The 20,384-nt window shown below is 41.8% G+C and overlaps 2 protein-coding genes and 1 long non-coding RNA gene across 6 annotated transcripts in view; 2 read left to right on the top strand and 1 right to left on the bottom strand.

Annotated features, from left to right (window-relative positions):
* The window catches only part of LOC115166219 (zinc finger protein 41), a 35,665-nt gene extending 33,197 nt beyond the window's left edge, over positions 1-2,468 (top strand). The window contains exon 2 of the mRNA XM_029720033.1: positions 742-2,468. Within this exon, the coding sequence (XP_029575893.1) occupies positions 742-1,733 (992 nt within the window). The 3' untranslated portion in view covers positions 1,734-2,468. The remainder of the gene's footprint in view (positions 1-741) is intronic.
* Positions 2,469-10,383: 7,915 nt separating this feature from the next.
* Positions 10,384-20,135, bottom strand: LOC115166220 (butyrophilin-like protein 10). 4 transcript variants are annotated; one of them, XM_029720037.1, is made up of 7 exons: positions 15,816-16,160; positions 12,427-12,765; positions 12,111-12,182; positions 11,622-11,906; positions 11,310-11,387; positions 11,184-11,261; positions 10,384-10,683 (listed from the first exon to the last, which is right to left on the bottom strand). In XM_029720037.1, the coding sequence occupies exons 1-7, from the start codon at positions 15,931-15,933 to the stop codon at positions 10,556-10,558; spliced, it is 1,098 nt and encodes a 365-aa protein (XP_029575897.1). In that variant the 5' UTR covers positions 15,934-16,160; the 3' UTR covers positions 10,384-10,555. The 4 variants fall into 4 exon arrangements, with proteins under 4 accessions (XP_029575897.1, XP_029575896.1, XP_029575895.1 ...); XM_029720036.1 differs by lacking the exon at positions 15,816-16,160 and adding an exon at positions 20,048-20,135 and having other exon boundaries at positions 11,184-11,387; XM_029720035.1 differs by having other exon boundaries at positions 11,184-11,387; positions 15,816-16,157.
* LOC115166221 (uncharacterized) lies at positions 16,261-19,704 on the top strand. Its single transcript, XR_003870287.1, has 2 exons — positions 16,261-17,227; positions 19,015-19,704. It is a non-coding gene; the product is annotated as an uncharacterized LOC115166221 (long non-coding RNA).
* Positions 20,136-20,384: the final 249 nt, after the last annotated feature.

The raw sequence follows: 20,384 nt of genomic DNA on the forward strand, positions 1-20,384 counted from the left end.
GATAATGATAACCATAATTATGCAGTTTTGTGTGGTTCAGATCAGGGACCCATAATTATGTTACTGGATGTACATCCACTTCACTTACTGTAGTTCAATAACCAAAATATATATTTCTTTCAATCTCAAGGTGTCATGTCATAGCTGACACCCCATTCTTGCTGCAGGCATCTCTGAATCTTGATTCAGAGCAGATATTTAAGAGTTTTGGGAAAATGTGGTCACATAAAAAAAAAAATTTGTTACCGAACTTTGCATCTGCACAGTAAAATGTTCAGTGGAAATTGTTTTTCATTAGTCCTTGTCCATAGAGTTGTATGGTTTGTTAAACTTTGAAATAAATGTTTTTTGTTTCGTAACATTTTGAAGTGAAAAATCGGAGTCTCTGTAATAATTCCGTTACTGTAGACTTGTCATATATTGGGCAAATATTGCACAATCCAGGTGTGTAAAGCTCTTAGAGACTTACCCAGAAAGACTCACAGCTGTAATCACTGCCAAAGGTGATTCTAACATGTACTGGCTTGGGGGTGAATATTTATCTAATAAAGATTTATGTTTGATTTAAAAAAAAATATATATATATTTTGTTCTTCCACTTTGACATTAAATCATATTTTGTGTGGATTGTTGACAAAAACAAAAAGGTATTAAATCCATTTTACAATGTGAAGAAATCCAGGGGGGGTGAATACTTATGATAGGCACCTGTCGATAATCACTTCTCCTCTTTCCCTCCAGACTCTCTGCAGCGCTCTCTCGCTGTCTCTGAAGAGGAGGTTCCCTCTGAGCAGCAGCACTGTGAGCAGGAGTGGAGCCCCAGTCTGGGGCAGGAGAATCACAAGCCCACACAGATTAAAGAGGAACAGGAGGAAGTCAGGACCAGTCAGGAGGAAGAGCAGCTTCAAGGGCTGGAGGCTGATATCGTAGAGTTTGTATTCACTCCTCCTTGTGTGAAAAGTGAATGTGATCAGGAGGACCCACTTTGGTCCTTGACTCTTCCCCAAACCCAGACTGTGGAGAACAGAGAGAGTCATCCTAAACATTTTGGCACTGTGACCCACCTAAAGGGTTTTGATATTCCCTGTGACCCTCCAGATAATCAAAACAATGCGTCCAGCCACAGCTCAGCCAAAAGCAGCGACCCACTAGGACATGACAGCAGCCAACCATTGGATCCGAACCTACCAATGGGGGAACACTGTTCCAAACCCAGCACCATATCGATAAAAGCTTACCGCTGCCGTGACTGTGGCAAAACGTTTCCTCTGAAAGCGGGCCTGCAGAGGCATGTGAATCTCGACAAGAAGAGACTCAGTGAATGCCACTTCTGCAAAAAACAGTACAACTCCACCTGTAAACTGAAGGCCCATGCCCGACTATGTCACGGTGGGAAACCCAGCACCTGCCCCTTTTGTGGCAAGACCTTCAAACACAAAGGACATCTGTCTAGGCACATGAGTATTCACACAGGAGAGAAACCATTTAGCTGTGGTGACTGTGGGAAGAGCTTCAATCAGAAGGGGGGCCTAGGAAGACATATACTGACTCACACAGGAGAGAAACCTTTTAGCTGTCATTTTTGCTGTAAAAGCTTCAGGCAGAAGAGGGATCTAAGGAGGCATATACTGATTCACACAGGAGAGAAACCATTTAGCTGTGATGACTGCGGTAAAGGCTTCATTCGCAAGGAGCACCTAACTGCACATATGCGGACTCACACAGGAGAGTAAAGATTTATCTGTGGTGACTGCGGGAAAAGCTTCAATCGTAAGGGGAAGCTGAGAATTCATATATGGACTCTCACAGGGGAGAAATCATTTATGTGATGACTGCTGGAATTGTTTAACTACGAAGACTAAGGGCTCTATTCAATCAGTATTTTGGAAGTTCAGCGTTACAGCGTGATTGCCATTACGTTTCAATGTTGCTGAGATAGCGGAGACTATTCACGATAAACACTGCATACGTCGGCTCAATCAGAATTTACCTTAACATTTCTCAAATCAAATCAAAGTTTATTTGTCACGTGCGCCGAATACAACTTACTTACAAGCTTTTTCTATTGTGCAATCTGTAATGCTTCAGCGATATAGAGCCCTAACCTAACCAAACATATTTACAGACTCACACAGGAGAGAAATCATTTAGCTGTGGTGACAGCGGGGAAAGCCTCAATAAGAAGGGGGACCTAACCAGGCATATACTGACTCACACAGGAGAGATATCACATGGCTGCCCAGTCTGTGGTAAAATAGTCACTCAGAAGGTAAACCTACTGAAGCATGTAAAAAAACATACAAACAAGATAAAATGGACTAAGATGTTCTGTCAGAAGATGGGAATAAAAATCAACTGTGGATCATTCATGCTGTGTATTTTAGAACATTTTACAGAAGTAAATCCATAATGTATCGATTTCTTTATGTACATAAAGTTTTATTGGATTTAAATGATTAAGAAATGAACCAGCAGTAGTGCATTTATTATGGGAATCTCACCGATCCACTGTTCTGTTGATGTTTTCACCTTATTAGAAACAGGAAGAGCTGGATGGGAAAAATATCATTCTCAGGGTGATGAGAAAATGGAGTGACTGATGTTACTGATTTGTTAAAAATGTATACTTATCCACTTTATCTAGAAAATGTCCTTCCATCTGTCCAAGAGTATATTTAATCCATTTTGACCTAATGCGAGTTATTCATGATATTGTTTAAAATTTGGACTAATGATATACAGTCGACTCCTCATGAGTGCACACTATTTTAAGTGCACAAGTGTTTTTCCAGTCCCAATTCAATAACATCAATATTATAATATCGTAAGCCCTCTACGCTGCGTGAGGGTTTTCTTAGTTTTAGGCTCAAAGGAAGCACGTCACGCTCTTACATGGTACTGTCAACTTTATATATTGCCAGGGGAGACGATGCTGTAATAAAGTATTTGACGTTATTGTTAACTGCGTTAGAGCGTTCTCAACAAACACTATTTTCAGACCAGGTAGCTGTTAGTCTGTCCAAGGTCAAGGCAGAACTTAATTTATTGATAAGACGGAGTTAGACTCAACATTCCATGGTAATTGTCCTAGTCGTTTACTGGCCAACAAGCTATGCAGCAATGATCATTAGCTGATATAGCAACTATTGAGTCTGAAACAGGGGAATTACTATCAGAACCCAAATGAATCAAAGATTCTCATGCTTCTATAAAGAATTGTACTCCTCTGATTGTAAATCCACACCAAGCCGGTCTAAAATAATTAAGAAACTCCTCTTCTCTCAATATAAGCCACCTCGCTGGGAGCCCAAATCTCTCTCAATGAACTCAAAAGGACAATGGGCAGCATAAATAAAGGCAAATCACCTGAATGGGACAGTATTCCTCCTGAGGTCTATTTAACATTTTGGAATCAATTAGGTCCACTATTGCTCAATGATTAACAAGGCCATTCACAAAGGTTCATTTGGGAGAGATGTGAATATAGTACTAATTTCGTTTTATAAAAAATAAAAAAGGTAAAGATGCCACCCAGTATTCTCACTATAGCCCCCTATCTTTGATAAACACAGATACATTATTTTCTTAAATGTTGTCGCCCCTTCTCGAGATTTACTTACCCAAATTGTTCCATACGGACCAAAGCGGGTTTGTTAAAAAAAATATACTATTTCATATCTTAAACACTTCATTAAAAACAACAGTGCCTTGGGCTGTATTATCTCTCTCGATGCAGAAAAAGCTTTTGATAGACTAGAATGGGCATACAGTATCTCTGGTCTTGGAACATATCGTAATTGACTCCAATTTCATTAATATGATTAAAATGCTATGTCAATCCCTCAGCTATAGTTATAACAGGCAATATCACTAGAAGCAGCAGACAAGGCGATCCAATTTCGCCTTTGCCATTTTACTATCCCAGTTGCTATAACCGGCAGAATATCTATTGTCAAAATTAATATATTGTCACAGAATGTCTGTAGTTCAATGCTTCCCATGGCTCCCCCTTCTGACTATTGGGATACACTTCATAGTGTGGTTTCAAAATGTATATTGCACGGTAAACGATTCCGGATAAACTTAAACTTTCAAAGAGGGAAATATTTAAGAGGACTATCCGTACCAAACTTTCAGTTGTATTTCCAGGCTCTAGCATTTTCCCCATCCTAAATCGGTTTAGACATGATTCTTCTGCCCTCTGGCTGAGTATAAAGAGAAATATGGTGTCTCATATTGCCATGGAAGAGGTGGTCTTCAGTGACTGATAAATTCTTTAAACAATGTAAACTATACTTTGGTCCGTCCTATCATTGCTCGCACAATTTCAATTTGGCACAAAATGGAAAAACAATGTAACTGGGAATCAAAATAGCATGCACATACTCCAATATTTTCACATTAATGCCTTGAAATCTGCAGGTCGGCCCTTTGCCCCCGCCCCAATGGTCCAAATGTGAAATCCGTATGCTTGCCGATATCATGGACAGTAATGGTTTGAGAACATTCCAAAATTTGAAAGATACATAAACATTACCAGGCAATTTTGTTTTTTTTATAGCAATGGTATTGGCCATATCTCACAAACCCCTGGGGTGCCTTATTGCTATTATAAAGTGGTTACCAATGTAATTAGAGCAGTAAAAATACATGTTTTGTCATACGTGTGGTATACAGTCTGATATAGCACGGCTGTCAGCCAATCAGCATTCAGGACTCGAAAGAATAATCTCAGCTAAAGCCCAACACATACAAATAAACAATCCATGAAGCCCAATGCATACATACACACAAATACATTGAGTGTACAAAACATTAGGAACACCTGCTCTTTCCATGACAGACTGACCAGGTGAAAGCTATGATCTGTTGTTGATGTCACTAGTTACATCCACTTCAATCAGTGTAGATGAAGGGGAGGAGACAAGTTAAAGAAGGATTTTTAAAACCTGAGACATGGATTGTGTATGTGTGCCATTCAGAGGGTGAATGGCCAAGACAAAATATTTAAGTGCCTTTGAATGTGGGTAGGTGCCAGGCTCACCGGTTTGCGTTTGAGTGTGTCAAGAAGTCCAACGCTGCTGAGTTTTTCACGCTCAACAGTTTCCTGTGTGTAACAAAAATGGTCCAGCACCCAAAGGACATCCAGCCAACTTTGCACAACTGTGGGAAGCATTGGAGTCAACATGGGCCAGCATCCCTGTGGAACGCTGTTGATGCCTTGTTGAGTCCATGCCCGACGAATTGAGGCTGTTCTGAGGGCAAATCATTTTTTGGAAGGTGTTCCAAATGTTTTGTACACTCAGTGTATGTACTTATATAGATACTGAAGCAAAATAAAACGCAACATGCAACAATTTCAAAGATTTTACAGTCATAAGGAAATCAGTCAATTGAAATACATGTATTAGGCCCTAATCTATGGGTTTCACATGACTGGGAATACAGATATGCATCTGTTGGTCACAGACAACTTTTAAAAAACGAAATAGGCCAGTGGATCAGAAAACCAATCAGTATCTGGTGTGACCACCATTTTCCTCATGGAGCATGACACATCTCAGTCACATAGAGTTGATCAGGCTGTTGATTGTGGCCTGTGGAATGTTGTTCCACTCCTCTTCAATGGCTGTGCGAAGTTGATGGATATTGGCGGGAACTGGAGCATGCTGTCGTACACATTGATCCAGAGCATCCCAAACATGCTCAGTGGGTGACATGTCTGGTGAGTATGCAGGCCCTGGAAGAAGTGGGACATTTTCAGCTTCCAGGAATTGTGCACAGATCCTTGCGACATGGGGCCGTGCATTATCATGCTGAAACATGAGATGATGGTGGCGGATGAATGGCACGACAATGGGCCTCAGGATCTCTTCACGGTATCTCTGTTCATTCAAATAGCCATCGATAAAATGCAATTGTGTTCGTTGTCCGTAGCTTATGCATGCCCATACCATAACCCCACTGCCACTATGGGGCACTCTGTTCACAACGTTGACATAAGCAAATCGCTCGTCCACACAACGCCATACACGTGGTCTGCAGGCAGGTTAGAACTACTGCCAAATTCTCTTAAACAGCGTTGGAGGTAGCTTATGGTAAAAAATGTAATTATCTGGCAACCACTCTGGTGGACGTTCCTGCAGTCAGCATGCCAATTGCACGCTCCTTCAAAACTTGAGACATCTGTGTTGTGTGACAAAACGGCAAAACATTTTTGTGGCCTTTTATTGTCCCCAGCACAAGGTTCACCTGTGTAATGATCATGCTTTTTAATCAGCTTTTTAATCTTGATATGCCACACCTGTCAGGTGGATGGATTATCTTGGCAAAGGAGAAATGCTCATGAACAGGGATGTAAACATTTTAGAGAAATACGATTTTTATGCCTGTGGAACATTTCTGGGATCTTTTATTTCAGCTGGGACCAAGATTATACATGTTGCGTTTATATATTTTTTCAGTGTATTAGCATATATATTTCCACCATATATGCCCAGTAGCATACATATATTGCCAAATATTAATTTTCATATGGGTGACACAGCGAAGCCTAATCAGACATGCTGGTTCTTACAGGCAAGTTGAAATGACAAAATGTGCTCCTGGTGCACGCTTCTCAAATGTTATGTAACACAACCATGGGTGCTTCGGACATGAAACAACGATACACATGTAAAGGCACAACAAAATAGATGAACCATTTTCTTTTGCAGGTACCTTTTCCTTTTAACCACCAGGAGGTGCAACTAGTGCTTTCTAATGGCACCAAAACATTGTAGTGCGGGAGGAAAGCGAAATGTTCCAGTGGGCAAATCTTGTGAAAGTGGACTTGCAGCTGCTCTTTTTGCTTCACTGCTCAGGTGCCTATGATAACAGTGACCTCATATGACTGGCTACTAGTACTACCAGGGACCTAATATACCTGGCTACTAGTACTACCAGGGACCTAATATAACTGGCTACTAGTACTACCAGGGACCTAATATAACTGGCTACTAGTACTACCAGGGACCTAATATAACAGGCTACTAGTAATACCAGGAACTTAATATAACAGGCTACTAGTACTAACAGGGACCTAATATAACTGGCTACTAGTACTACCAGGGAACTAAAATAACAGGCTACTAGTACTACCAGGGAACTAAAATAACAGGCTACTAGTACTAACAGGGAGTTAATATAACTGGCTACTTGAAACCATGACCAGTATATTACCTACCTCCTCTCTCTCAGGTGAGACCATGACCAGTATATTACCTACCTCTCTCTCTCAGGTGAGACCATGACCAGTATATTACCTACCTCCTCTCTCTCAGGTGAGACCATGACCAGTATGTTACCTACCTCCTCTCTCTCAGGTGAGACCATGACCAATATGTTACCTACCTCCTCTCTCTCAGGTGAGACCATGACCAGTATATTACCCACCTCCTCTCTCTCAGGTGAGACCATGACCAGTATATTACCTACCTCCTCTCTCTCAGGTGAGACCATGACCAGTATATTACCTACCTCCTCTCTCTCAGGTGAGACCATGACCAGTATATTACCTACCTCCTCTCTCTCAGGTGAGACCATGACCAGTATATTACCTACCTCCTCTCTCTCAGGTGAGACCATGACCAGTATATTACCTACCTCCTCTCTCTCAGGTGAGACCATGACCAGTATATTACCTACCTCCTCTCTCTCAGGTGAGACCATGACCAGTATATTACCTACCTCCTCTCTCTCAGGTGAGACCATGACCAGTATATTACCTACCTCCTCTCTCTCAGGTGAGACCATGACCAGTATATTACCTACCTCCTCTCTCTCAGGTGAGACCATGGCCAGTACATTACCTACCTCCTCTCTCTCAGGTGAGACCATGACCAGTATATTACCTACCTCCTCTCTCTCAGGTGAGACCATGACCAGTATATTACCTACCTCCTCTCTCTCAGGTGAGACCATGACCAGTATATTACCTACCTCCTCTCTCTCAGGTGAGACCATGACCAGTATATTACCTACCTCCTCTCTCTCAGGTGAGACCATGACCAGTATATTACCTACCTCCTCTCTCAGGTGAGACCATGACCAGTATATTACCTACCTCCTCTCTCTCAGGTGAGACCATGGCCAGTATATTACCTACCTCCTCTCTCTCAGGTGAGACCATGACCAGTATATTACCTACCTCCTCTCTCTCAGGTGAGACCATGACCAGTATATTACCTACCTCCTCTCTCTCAGGTGAGACCATGACCAGTATATTACCTACCTCCTCTCTCTCAGGTGAGACCATGACCAGTATATTACCTACCTCCTCTCTCTCAGGTGAGACCATGACCAGTATATTACCTACCTCTCTCTCTCAGGTGAGACCATGACCAGTATATTACCTACCTCCTCTCTCTCAGGTGAGACCATGACCAGTATGTTACCTACCTCCTCTCTCTCAGGTGAGACCATGACCAATATGTTACCTACCTCCTCTCTCTCAGGTGAGACCATGACCAGTATATTACCCACCTCCTCTCTCTCAGGTGAGACCATGACCAGTATATTACCTACCTCCTCTCTCTCAGGTGAGACCATGACCAGTATATTACCTACCTCCTCTCTCTCAGGTGAGACCCTGACCAGTATATTACCTACCTCCTCTCTCTCAGGTGAGACCATGACCAGTATATTACCTACCTCCTCTCTCTCAGGTGAGACCATGGCCAGCATATTACCTACCTCCTCTCTCTCAGGTGAGACCATGACCAGTATATTACCTACCTCCTCTTTCTCAGGTGAGACCATGACCAGTATGTTACCTACCTCCTCTCTCTCAGGTGAGACCATGGCCAGTATATTACCTACCCCCTCTCTCTCAGGTGAGACCATGACCAGTATATTACCTACCTCTCTCTCTCAGGTGAGACCATGACCAGTATATTACCTACCTCCTCTCTCTCAGGTGAGACCATGGCCAGTATATTACCTACCTCCTCTCTCTCAGGTGAGACCATGACCAGTATATTACCCACCTCCTCTCTCTCAGGTGAGACCATGACCAGAATATTACCTACCTCTCTCAGGTGAGACCATGACCAGTATATTACCTACCTCCTCTCTCTCAGGTGAGACCATGACCAGTATATTACCTACCTCCTCTCTCTCAGGTGAGACCATGACCAGTATATTACCTACCTCCTCTCTCTCAGGTGAGACCATGACCAGTATATTACCTACCTCCTCTCTCTCAGGTGAGACCATGACCAGTATATTACCTACCTCCTCTCTCTCAGGTGAGACCATGACCAGTATATTACCTACCTCCTCTCTCTCAGGTGAGACCATGACCAGTATATTACCTACCTCCTCTCTCTCAGGTGAGACCATGACCAGTATATTACCTACCTCCTCTCTCTCAGGTGAGACCATGACCAGTATATTACCTACCTCCTCTCTCTCAGGTGAGACCATGGCCAGTACATTACCTACCTCCTCTCTCTCAGGTGAGACCATGACCAGTATATTACCTACCTCCTCTCTCTCAGGTGAGACCATGACCAGTATATTACCTACCTCCTCTCTCTCAGGTGAGACCATGACCAGTATATTACCCACCTCCTCTCTCTCAGGTGAGACCATGACCAGTATATTACCTACCTCCTCTCTCTCAGGTGAGACCATGACCAGTATATTACCTACCTCCTCTCTCTCAGGTGAGACCATGACCAGTATATTACCTACCTCCTCTCTCTCAGGTGAGACCATGACCAGTATGTTACCTACCTCCTCTCTCTCAGGTGAGACCATGACCAGTATATTACCTACCTCCTCTCTCTCAGGTGAGACCATGACCAGTATATTACCTACCTCTCTCTCAGGTGAGACTATGACCAGTATGTTACCAAGCATCAATGAATTGATGGTGAATTCCTAAACAGTGTGTATGTTCACTATAATATTACAGTGGGGTGTATATGGGAATATGACATTGCATTGTACCGTGTATTACTACGTAACTATTTGGTTTATGTTTTCCCACACAGTGCCAAGAACCCAGACTCGGGCGCGTCCCTCCTGTCCCACTGCTCAACCAAGCAAGAGTTTCTCCAGGAACATCAGTGCCAAGTTCTTGGTAGGAAACTTTTGTTCATACAGAATGGCAAACATTAAGCTCGTTACAAGTATTTTCCCTTTTCCTGATGAAACTTGAGAAATTAATATAGAATTAAATTGGTATTGCTTCTATGAAAGGCCATTGAATCTTGCGTTAATAAGTGACTTTAATACATTTCAGTGTTTTTTCCCCCCCATCTCCCATCAGCATCAACAACACCATAGATGAATTGGACTACTTGCTGCATTATATAAAAAAAACAGACCACATACATCTCTTATGTAAAAATACATGTTTTAATTTTAATTCACAATTAAAAACTTTACAAGGTAAAAAATACTATTTTCAACAACAAAAAATTGACAATGACAACTGAACACTTGTAGAACTTAAAAAGCATACAAGGCAGGACATATACAGCTAGCTAACAGCTCCCAGGAAAAAAGCCTACATGGTGTCCCGTTCTCCAGGTTGTGACACACGCACACCATTAGGATGGCCATTTACATTGCTGTTATCGAGAACAGGAACCTGGAGGGCATCAATGTCGCTGTCTGCAGACCAGCCATTGGTTTCTGTGTAAATGGATGAGAGACGGGATTTAATCTTACAGAGCGGACTAATAACACACCACATGAACACAGTCAACTAAGTGACACATTTAAACACTTATTACTTTGGGTAAAATAACTATAACTATCATTTGAAACATTCATTGGTATCATTACTGGACTGGTGAAAGCTACTATGTAGTGGAGCCCTTCATGTGTCACTTATTAGATCAGTAAATACTGAAAATAAGGGAGGAGAGAAGGAAGGATGCATTTTAAAGACGCATTCCATTTTTTTATTTACTTTTCCCGTTGAAAGAAGATATTCCATGTATAAATACAGTCATGTTAACCAAAATCATTTTTTTTTTGTAACAAGGAGTATGCCATTCAAGGTGTTAGTCTGATGGTGCCCTATGATGTCATCCGGTGATAAATGAGGTGAAAACGAGACTGGAGTGCGACTTTAAAGTATTGGAACAGGGCTAAAACCAAGAAGTTCAGGTCACACATCCATGACTTACCTTTCGCTTTTTCTTCTGGGTGCTGTTTTAGGGCGTTGTTGGTGTTGTTTCTCCGCATGAACAGAAAAACTACAACACCTCCTACAACAACACCTACAACACCTCCTATAACACCTCCTATAACACCTCCTATAACACCTCCTATAACACCTCTTACAACTCCAACTTTCCATTCCAAGGGGCATTCCTCCTGAAACATTTTGTCTGAAAAACAAGTAACGTGAAACCGTCATAAGACATTAGTACCTACAGTGTGAAAGATTACTTCAAAATAGTCCATAACTGTGAATTGAATAAAAAATTAAATATTTCATAAATACAATTGAAAACGGCAACAGTAAATAACCCCACACAGAGATTCAGGCCATCATTCTAGCCTTCAACCATGAGGTTTTTAAATTCCTAGTCAATTCAGTCCTGTATTAAAAACCACCTGACCTGGAACGTGAATCTGTGTCTCCCTCATGTGTTTGATCTCCAGCTGTTGAACTCGACAGGTGAACACGTTGGTGGCAGTCTTCTGGACAGTGAAATAGCGTGTCAATGTGTACACGCCCTCTGAGTCCATGGGTCTCTCTGTAGGTTCATCAGCAAGGAGGATGGTTCCATCACTGTTCAGCAGCACCAACTCAGGCTTATAGACTAACCCTTCAGCCTCACACTTCAGGACCACTTCCTTGTCTTTGGTTTCCACAATGGAGAGCCATGGCCGAGGGGCTGCACCTACACAGACACAAAGACATCAAAGGTTTAAAGGATTTATCATCCTGATATCGATGGACCTTTAAAAGTAAGATGGAATTTGTGATGGATAGTATCATGTCGAAGTATATTTGATTAAATAATTGTAATTATGACATCAAATATCACTGTTTGTACAAGAGGTTGACATTTCTAATATGAATCGATTAGGTTTTGGAAACTCACCCCCGACTTTCCCTGATTGGTCTTTCAGGGGCGGTTGGGTGGGTTGGAGGGAGGATGAAGGAGTCCCGTCCTCTATACATTGTAGAGATAGAAGAACAGATTTCAGACCTCTGTACTCAATGTGTTTTGATGTCATAATAACACTTTTTGGGGCCAGGCACCTTTCTTGACATCCAATGTATCATATAACACCATTAATCAATAAATGAGAGGAAGGATAAACATGCTGATCATTCAAGTTAGCCAATCATTTTATTGGCATTTGACAGACTGACAAAGAAATCTGAACCATGTGTTTGGTTATCAAATGACTCACCGCCGACATAGAGTTCAATGATGGTTTTCTGGTGCCCTGACGTTGGTGTGTAACAGGTATAATTTCCAGCATCAGAGGGTTTCACATTGATCAGCTTTAGTGAGACGTTGCCGTTCTTCAGTTCTTCACTGAACAGTGACGTCCTTCCACTGTAGGATGGATTCTGGAGTGCATAGTCGTCACCACGGTCTCGGTACAAATGCACCTCTTTTGGCTCCAGGTCTATTCTCTGCCACTCTACTGACTCTTCAACAGCACTGCTGGTAGATCTCAGGAAACAAGGCAAGATGACATCCCCGCCAACTATGCCACGAACAGGGTCCGTTGAACCAACAAGAACTGAAACAGAAAAAAAGATTACATTATGAGACACAAGGCCTACATAGCAAAACAATTGTTTTATTAGTTATTTCAGGAACATGGATGCATGCAGCCAGACAGAAGAGCGCATATAGAGAGGTGACCACCAGAGAGAATTATATTGGGTGAATTAAAGATAGCATAAGATCTTAAGCACTTACAAATTCGTAACATATTGTACGAATTGGAATTCACAATTGTTCGGGGACCTGTTGTGGCGCATGAGAGAGAGAGTAGTTTTTTTTACTTATGAGATGTTTGTGTAATGTGTATAAACATTACTATTCGAGAGAGAGAGAGAGAGAGACTCCACCTACCTACCCCCCCCCCCCCCCCCCCCCCCCAGCCTGCCCTGCCAGCTACCTTCAGCCCCAGGCTCCAGCTACACCTAGCCCCAGCCTGCCCTGCCAGTTACCCTCAGCCTGCCAGCTGCACCCAGCTTCTGCCTGCCAGCTACACCCAGCCCCAGCTTGCCATCTACCCTCAGCAAGAGGCCCCCAGACATTATCAAGCCCAAAGCCTTGAGTCCCATCCTGCCACCAGAAGTACAACTCCCCCAGTGGTCAATGTGCCACGCCCCCCAAAGTGCCCCCCTTCCAGTGGTCAGTGTCTCATGCCCCCAAAGCGCTCCCCCTCCAATGACCAGTGTGTCATGCCCACTGAAAACTCCCCCTCCAGTGGCCTTTGTCCCCCCCTAAGCTCACCCTCGAACCAAAGCACCGAGCCCAACCGGCCATCCTGGATAGCACTGTGATAGACTACATGTAGTTTGCTGAGTAGAGTGTTGGAGGCTATTTTGTGAAGGAGGCTTTTTTTAAGGAGGCTTTGTTGCGAAATAGGAAGCCGAGTCTAGATTTAATTTTGGATTGGAGATGCTTAATGTGAGTCTGGAAGGAGAGTTTACAGTCTAACCAGACACCTAGGTATTTGTAGTTGTCCACATATTCTAAGTCAGAACCATCCAGAGTAGTGATGCTGGACGGGCAGGCGCGATCGGTTGAAGAGCATGCATTTAGTTTTACTTGCATTTAAGAGCAGTTGGAGGCCACGGAAGGAGTGTTGTGTGGCATTGAAGCTCGTTTGGAGGTTTGTTAACACAGTGTCCAAAGAAGGGCCAGATGTATACAGAATGGTGTCGTATGCGTAGAGGTGGATCAGAGAATCACCAGCAGCAAGAGCGACATCATTGATGTATACAGAGAAAAGAGTCGGCCTGAGAATTGAACCCTGTGGTACCCCATAGAGACTGCCAGAGGTCCGGACAACAGGCCCTCCGATTTGACACACTGAACTCTATCTGAGAAGTAGTTGGTGAACCAGGAGAGGCAGTCATTTGAGAAACCAAGGCTGTTGAGTCTGCCGATAAGAATACGGTGATTGACAGAGTCGAAAGCCTTGGCCAGGTCGATGAAGACGGCTGCACAGTACTGTCTTTTATCGATGGCGGTTATGATATCGTTTAGGACCTTGAGCATGGCTGAGGTGCACCCATGACCAGCTCGGAAACCAGATTGCATAGTGGAGAAAGTACGGTGGAATTCAAAATGGTCAGTGATCTGTTTGTTAACTTGGCTTTCGAAGACCTTAGAAAGGCAGGGTAGGATAGATATAGGTCTGTAACAGTTTGGGTCTAGAGGGTCTCCCCCTTTGAAAAGGAGGATGACCGCAGCAGTTTTCCAATCTTTGGGGATCTCAGACGATACGAAAGAGAGGTTGAACAGGCTAGTAATAGGGGTTGCAACAATTTCGGCAGATAATTTTAGAAAGAGAGGGTCCAGATTGTCTAGCCCAGCTGATTTGTAGGGATCCAGATGAGGGGGGTGGGGGGCTTGCAGAGCTGTTGGTAGGGGTAGCCAGGTGGCCAGCCATAGAAAAATGCTTATTGAAATTATTGGTGGCGACAGTGTTTCCTGGCCTCAGTGCAGTGGGCAGCTGGGAGGAGGTGCTCTTATTATCCATGGACTTTAGTGTCCCACAACTTTTTGGAATTAGTGCTACAGGATGCAAATTCTTCACCACTGTAACCCACTCATTTCTCACTTTCTGTACTATTAGCTTCACCAGACTCACTAGCAGTTTCAAACAAAACCTCAATTTCCGCTATCTTCTGTCCTCTCCAGTTCTCTAGAAGTCCAACTATTGCATTCTTGCCATAGCTCACTCTGGACGTGTGCTTGCCCCCGCCCCCTACTTCCTCACTCTCTGCTTATACTGTGTTGAAACCAATGACGTACATCCTGGATTGCGGTTTCTTTGGTGTTGGCTATTGAGAGACTGACGCCACCATATTGGCACTCCCTAGTATGCGCAGTCCTCTATGTAGAAATGAATGGAAATTTTACAGTATTTCAAAAACATACATGTCAAGGACAAAATTACATCTATTTAAGTTTTAGTGGGGACAGTAACATTTGTACATTCTAAAAATATACTTTAAGGAATGTTTAGCTCACATAATTTGAAAGTGTCTGTATTAAAAATAAACGTGTCAAAAACGAATCTAGACATTCATAAATGCATTTCTATAGCTTCCAATTATTATTATTTATTGTTTTACAATTGAGGTCGAGTACCAAGATGGCTGAAAGGGGTTAGTCATACAGGGTTTATACACATCATTGGTTGAAACTCTTTCACATTTTCCTATTTTTTTCTCACAAGCGCAGAACTTTAAAATTCTGTAAATGTATTTTTGTAATTTTTAAGAATTCGATCCATATTTAACAAGATATCCTCCCTGTTGGCAATGTCGGACAATGCACCGGAAACGGCTCCTCGTGTAAAACGAGGGCTTCGAAAGTTCTAGCTTGAAATGATCAAGTCCATTGTCTACTTAGGTGGCGTACGTCATTCATTCTAGCTTGAAATGTGCTTTGAGGGTATTCTCTACAGATATGTTGTTACACGGACTGTGAACTAGCCTTAAGGGCGCTCATTGTGACCCCATTTAATTACTTGTTTGAACGTTCTCCGGCTATAACGTCAAAGACGGTACTGTGGACAACGAATACGAAAGGCTTCAGACCTACCAGGATTATCCGCACTCGACACAGCCGACTGGAGTTCCAGGAACAGACAGACCACCCATCTGTTGAAAAGGAGTCCGATCACTCCTCGCATACGATACTCCTCCATTTTCTTTAACATAGGCAGCACAACACAACCAAATAAAGTGTATGCGTTTCCAACAAGAATCTGTTCCAAAAACTAACTGCCGAGTAGCCATCGTTATATAGCTATTTGTTTTTGACAATTCAAATTGAAATTCAACTGTGACACAACCAAGATGGCTGCAGTCACTTTCGTCCTGGTAACAACAGCCGACGTGTACGAGGGGACGCCCAGAGCTACTAGTAGCTAGCTAATAGGCTATTATAACATAGATAGATGCGACCTATAGTTCACTGCACGTGTAAATGTGAGACATCTGGTTGGCGTTTCCGCTCACTGTGTTAGTGAGAGGAAGCCTAGTGTCTGCCAGTGTGAGAAGATTGAGCTAGATGGATTTTGGCGGACATTCTGCAAATTTTCTCATAAATGAAACATTTGATCTCCATACAGTTTTCTGTTTCCAAAACTAGAATATATAACAGAGTGCACTACGTTTGGTAGACTTGATTTACCTCAGTTTATTGAGATTACTTTATTTAGGACGAGTGCACGAGATAGCGGGCATTTTCCTAATGAACGTCATGCATATTCATTGAGGCACATAATGAAGGCCAAGAGTTTCAAATCATCTTGATTTGAACGCTTGTTATGGGCATTTTTACACGCGGTCATTACACCTGTTCAGTGTGCATTTACAGGTGATTAGAACGTTACGAATATTGTACTTTCAGACGCGTGAAATTGTGCCACTGCACACGTTCTGAACGCCTGTGAAGTAACGGGTACATTTCATGCGTCTGAAAGTACCACATTGTAGCCCCTACCACCTCAATTTCCGTGAGTTTGACTTTGTTTGACTGCTGGCCTGTTGCGATGAATCGCTTACTCAGGGAGGGAGATGTTTCTAAATGTGGATCAAATTGTTACAATTACATTGACAGAATGTGAACGCTACACCAAGGCGTTGGTGAGAAAAATGGAGGAAGAAAAACGCCTTTTTCCACATAGCATTACAACTATAAAGCTGACGCTGGTTAGCTAGTTTATTTTCATTTAAATAGCATGGCTAGTTAGCTAGCAATAGTCTTCTGTCTAGCCTGTAACTAATGGTTTTTACGTTGTGGAACAGAGCAATAGTTCTTTGTACTTGTTATTTGGTTGAGACTGTTTAGGGTTAGGGTTGTGTAATTGGTTGGCTTTGCTAGTTAGCAAGCTGAGATTTATGTGCTAAAGTTGGTCAATTTAGCTAATGTTTTAGGAGAACAGGCTAGCTCCCTGCAGAATCTAGACAATAGACAATAAGATCTGGCTGTTGCAGTGCCCAGACGAGGTGAGTACAAACTGCTAAGATCTCTATCTTGAGTAGCTATATTTCAAGGTTGAACCAATGCAATATGTATTTTATTGGCTTGCTAAATGAGCTGCTTTTCCTGAAAAATGTCTATCTGATAACGTTGTTAGTTCTAGTTATTGTTGTTCTTATGCAATGTCCAGGAAATGTCAAGTACTCAAGCATCTGCAGACCAGTGAGGAGGAAAGCCTTTAGAACAATAATTACTAGCTAGTTATATCAGGGACATTTATTGGCTGGCTAAATGAGCTGCTTTTCCTGAAAAATGTCTATCTGATAACGTTGTTAGTTCTAGTTATTGTTGTTCTTATGCAATGTCCAGGAAATGTCAAGTACTCAAGCATCTGCAGACCAGTGAGGAGGAAAGCCTTTAGAACAATAATTACTAGCTAGTTATATCAGGGACATTTATTGGCTGGCTAAATGAGCTGCTTTTCCTGAAAAATGTCTATCTGATAACGTTGTTAGTTCTAGTTATTGTTGTTCTTATGCAATGTCCAGGAAATGTCAAGTACTCAAGCATCTGCAGACCAGTGAGGAGGAAAGCCTTTAGAACAATAATTACTAGCTAGTTATATCAGGGACATTTATTGGCTGGCTAAATGAGCTGCTTTTCCTGAAAAATGTCTATCTGATAACGTTGTTAGTTCTAGTTATTGTTGTTCTTATGCAATGTCCAGGAAATGTCAAGTACTCAAGCATCTGCAGACCAGTGAGGAGGAAAGCCTTTAGAACAATAATTACTAGCTAGTTATATCAGGGACATTTATTGGCTGGCTAAATGAGCTGCTTTTCCTGAAAAATGTCTATCTGATAACGTTACACTCTTAGAAAAAAAGGTGCCATCAAGAACTTAGTTATTCAGCTGTCCCCATAGGATAACTTTTTGAAGAACCCTTGTTGGTTCCAAGTAGAACCATTTTGGGTTCCATGTAGGGTTCTACATGGAACACAAAAGGGTTCTACCTGGAACCAAAAAGGGTTATACTATGGGGACAGCTAAAGAACCCTTTTGGAACCCTTTTTTCTAAGAGTGTATCTAGTTGTTCTAATGCAATGTCCATGTTACAGCCACAACATGATCATGTATCAAGCATTGTTATTGATTGTACTTTTGTTTATCCCACGTGTAACTGTTGTTTGTGACAAACTGCTTTGCTTTATCTTGGCCAGGTCGCAGTTGTAAATAAGAACTTGTTGTCAACTGGCCTACCTGGTTAAATAAAGGTGAAATAAATGCATCAAGACTAGCGAGGAGGAGAAAAGCCTGCTTTGGATGAGCAAGGAAGAACAATAACTAGCTATATCAGATAAACATGTTCAGGAAAAGCAGGGAGAGAGCAAGCTAGCAGTAGTAACATTATTATTTGAAACCTCACATGCGCATGTATCTGTGTTTATATTTAAGCAATAAGGCACCTCGGGTTTGTGGTATATGGACAATATACCACGGCTTAGAGCTGTTCTTGGATACAGTGCCTGGATACAGCCTTTAGCCGTGGTATATTGGCCATATACCACAAACCCCCAAGGTGCCTTATTGCTATTAAAAACGGGTTACTAATGTAATTACAACAGTAAACAAGTAATATTGAGTCATACCTGTGGCATTACGGTCTGATATACCATGGCTTGCTATCTGTCTCATGTTGTACCGATCATCAACATGAACAAGACTGAATTCTGTTGAATTGTCAACTGGTCGAAATTCTTATTAGGAAGATGTTGCTGTTCAGAATGACATGTTTATGACTTGATGTTCACAGGAATCTACAAATGCTATGTTGAACGTGCTCCACGGACGAAGGAGGGGGAGGAAATCGGACAGCTTCTTTCTACCACACCTTCACCAAGTCATACAATGTTTGCTTCATGAATAATTGTTAGATCAGAAATAAATACAGAATTGTTTGTTTATTCTGTTTGTTTTTTATGCTGGATGTGAGTAATTTAGCAGGTATTGTTTTGAAACTTTATTAAATATCTATCTATTCAGTCAAAACTCAATTTATTTTATTTGCTAAAATAATGTTTGTTTTGTACCGTTTCTTTTTACATACTGAAACAGTCTCATTAGTTTTGAGCTAGACTATGATCGGGGAAATGTCTACTACGCTTTTTAAAATGTTGAATGAAATCAGCACTGTTTTTTAATAGTTTATTGCTACTGTCTAATGAGGAAGTGGGCAATATGGAATACATTGGAGGAGGAAGGGAGAATAAGTAGGTAAATGTACAGCCTATCAATGACAAAAGAAACAGTGCAGAGGTATCCTTAAGATAACATTAGATATTTGGATGGCTAGCCAGCTATTCTCAAAACATTGGATTAAACTTGAGCAGTGACATCTGTTTGCAGCACATTTTCACATGGACGTATATACACAGAACAAAAATATAAATGCATTATGTTAAGTGTTGGTCTCTTTATGATCTGAAATAAAATGTCAGCCATTTTCCATTTGCACAAAAAGCTTATTTCTCTCAAATGTTGTACCCTGGTCCTTCCTCCACTGCCAATTTAACAGTTTATAAATTCATTTGTAGAAAACATTTTAATCCAGCCTTTGTGGTTTGGAAAGTATAGTGACTTATGGCTTTGATTTATGTATCAAACAAATGGGGTTTTGGAAAAGTAGGTACTTTTTCACTTGGACTTTGAGCTTGATACTTCAGACAAGGAAAAACTATGGATAGCTAATTAAAATAAGAAAATAGCTTTATGAATTATGAAGCCTTTGTGACGTTAGCTACCAAATAAATTGTTTTCGGCAATTATCCAAAAAGTCAATTTCTTACCCAATACGCAGTGTTGCAAACTTAGCGACTTTGTCGCTTTATTTAGCGAGTATTCAGACTCTTCTAGCGACATATTTTCGAAAAAGCGACTAGCGACAAATCTAGCGACTTTTTCTGGTGTTATTGGAGACTTTTGACTTGAAAGCACGTATCGTTCTTACTCTTCTCAACAAGCAGCGAGTGCTACCGTGGGCCCCTTCCCAAAGCAAGACTTTCCAAATATAGCGACAAAGTCGCAAAAAAGAGACAATAGAAAAAACGGTCAATGGCAATGTGAGAAAATTATGGTAACTAGTCTGGCCCCAATTCAGGTTACATTTTTAAATGTAAACCAGGG

The sequence above is a fragment of the Salmo trutta genome, chromosome 28 (assembly GCF_901001165.1).
Source record: "Salmo trutta chromosome 28, fSalTru1.1, whole genome shotgun sequence".
Classification (NCBI taxonomy): Eukaryota; Metazoa; Chordata; class Actinopteri; order Salmoniformes; family Salmonidae; genus Salmo; species Salmo trutta.

Bases quoted from the DNA above. Each gene is read 5' to 3' on its own strand.
- LOC115166220 (XM_029720035.1), bottom strand. From the start codon at position 15,933: ATGTTAAAGAAAATGGAGGAGTATCGTATGCGAGGAGTGATCGGACTC. The intron at 12,766-15,815 runs GTAGGTCTGAAG...TTTCTGTTTCAG, and splicing joins GTCGAGTGCGGATAATCCTG to TTCTTGTTGGTTCAACGGAC. The intron at 10,684-11,183 runs GTAAGTCATGGA...CCATTTACACAG, and splicing joins CCCAGAAGAAAAAGCGAAAG to AAACCAATGGCTGGTCTGCA.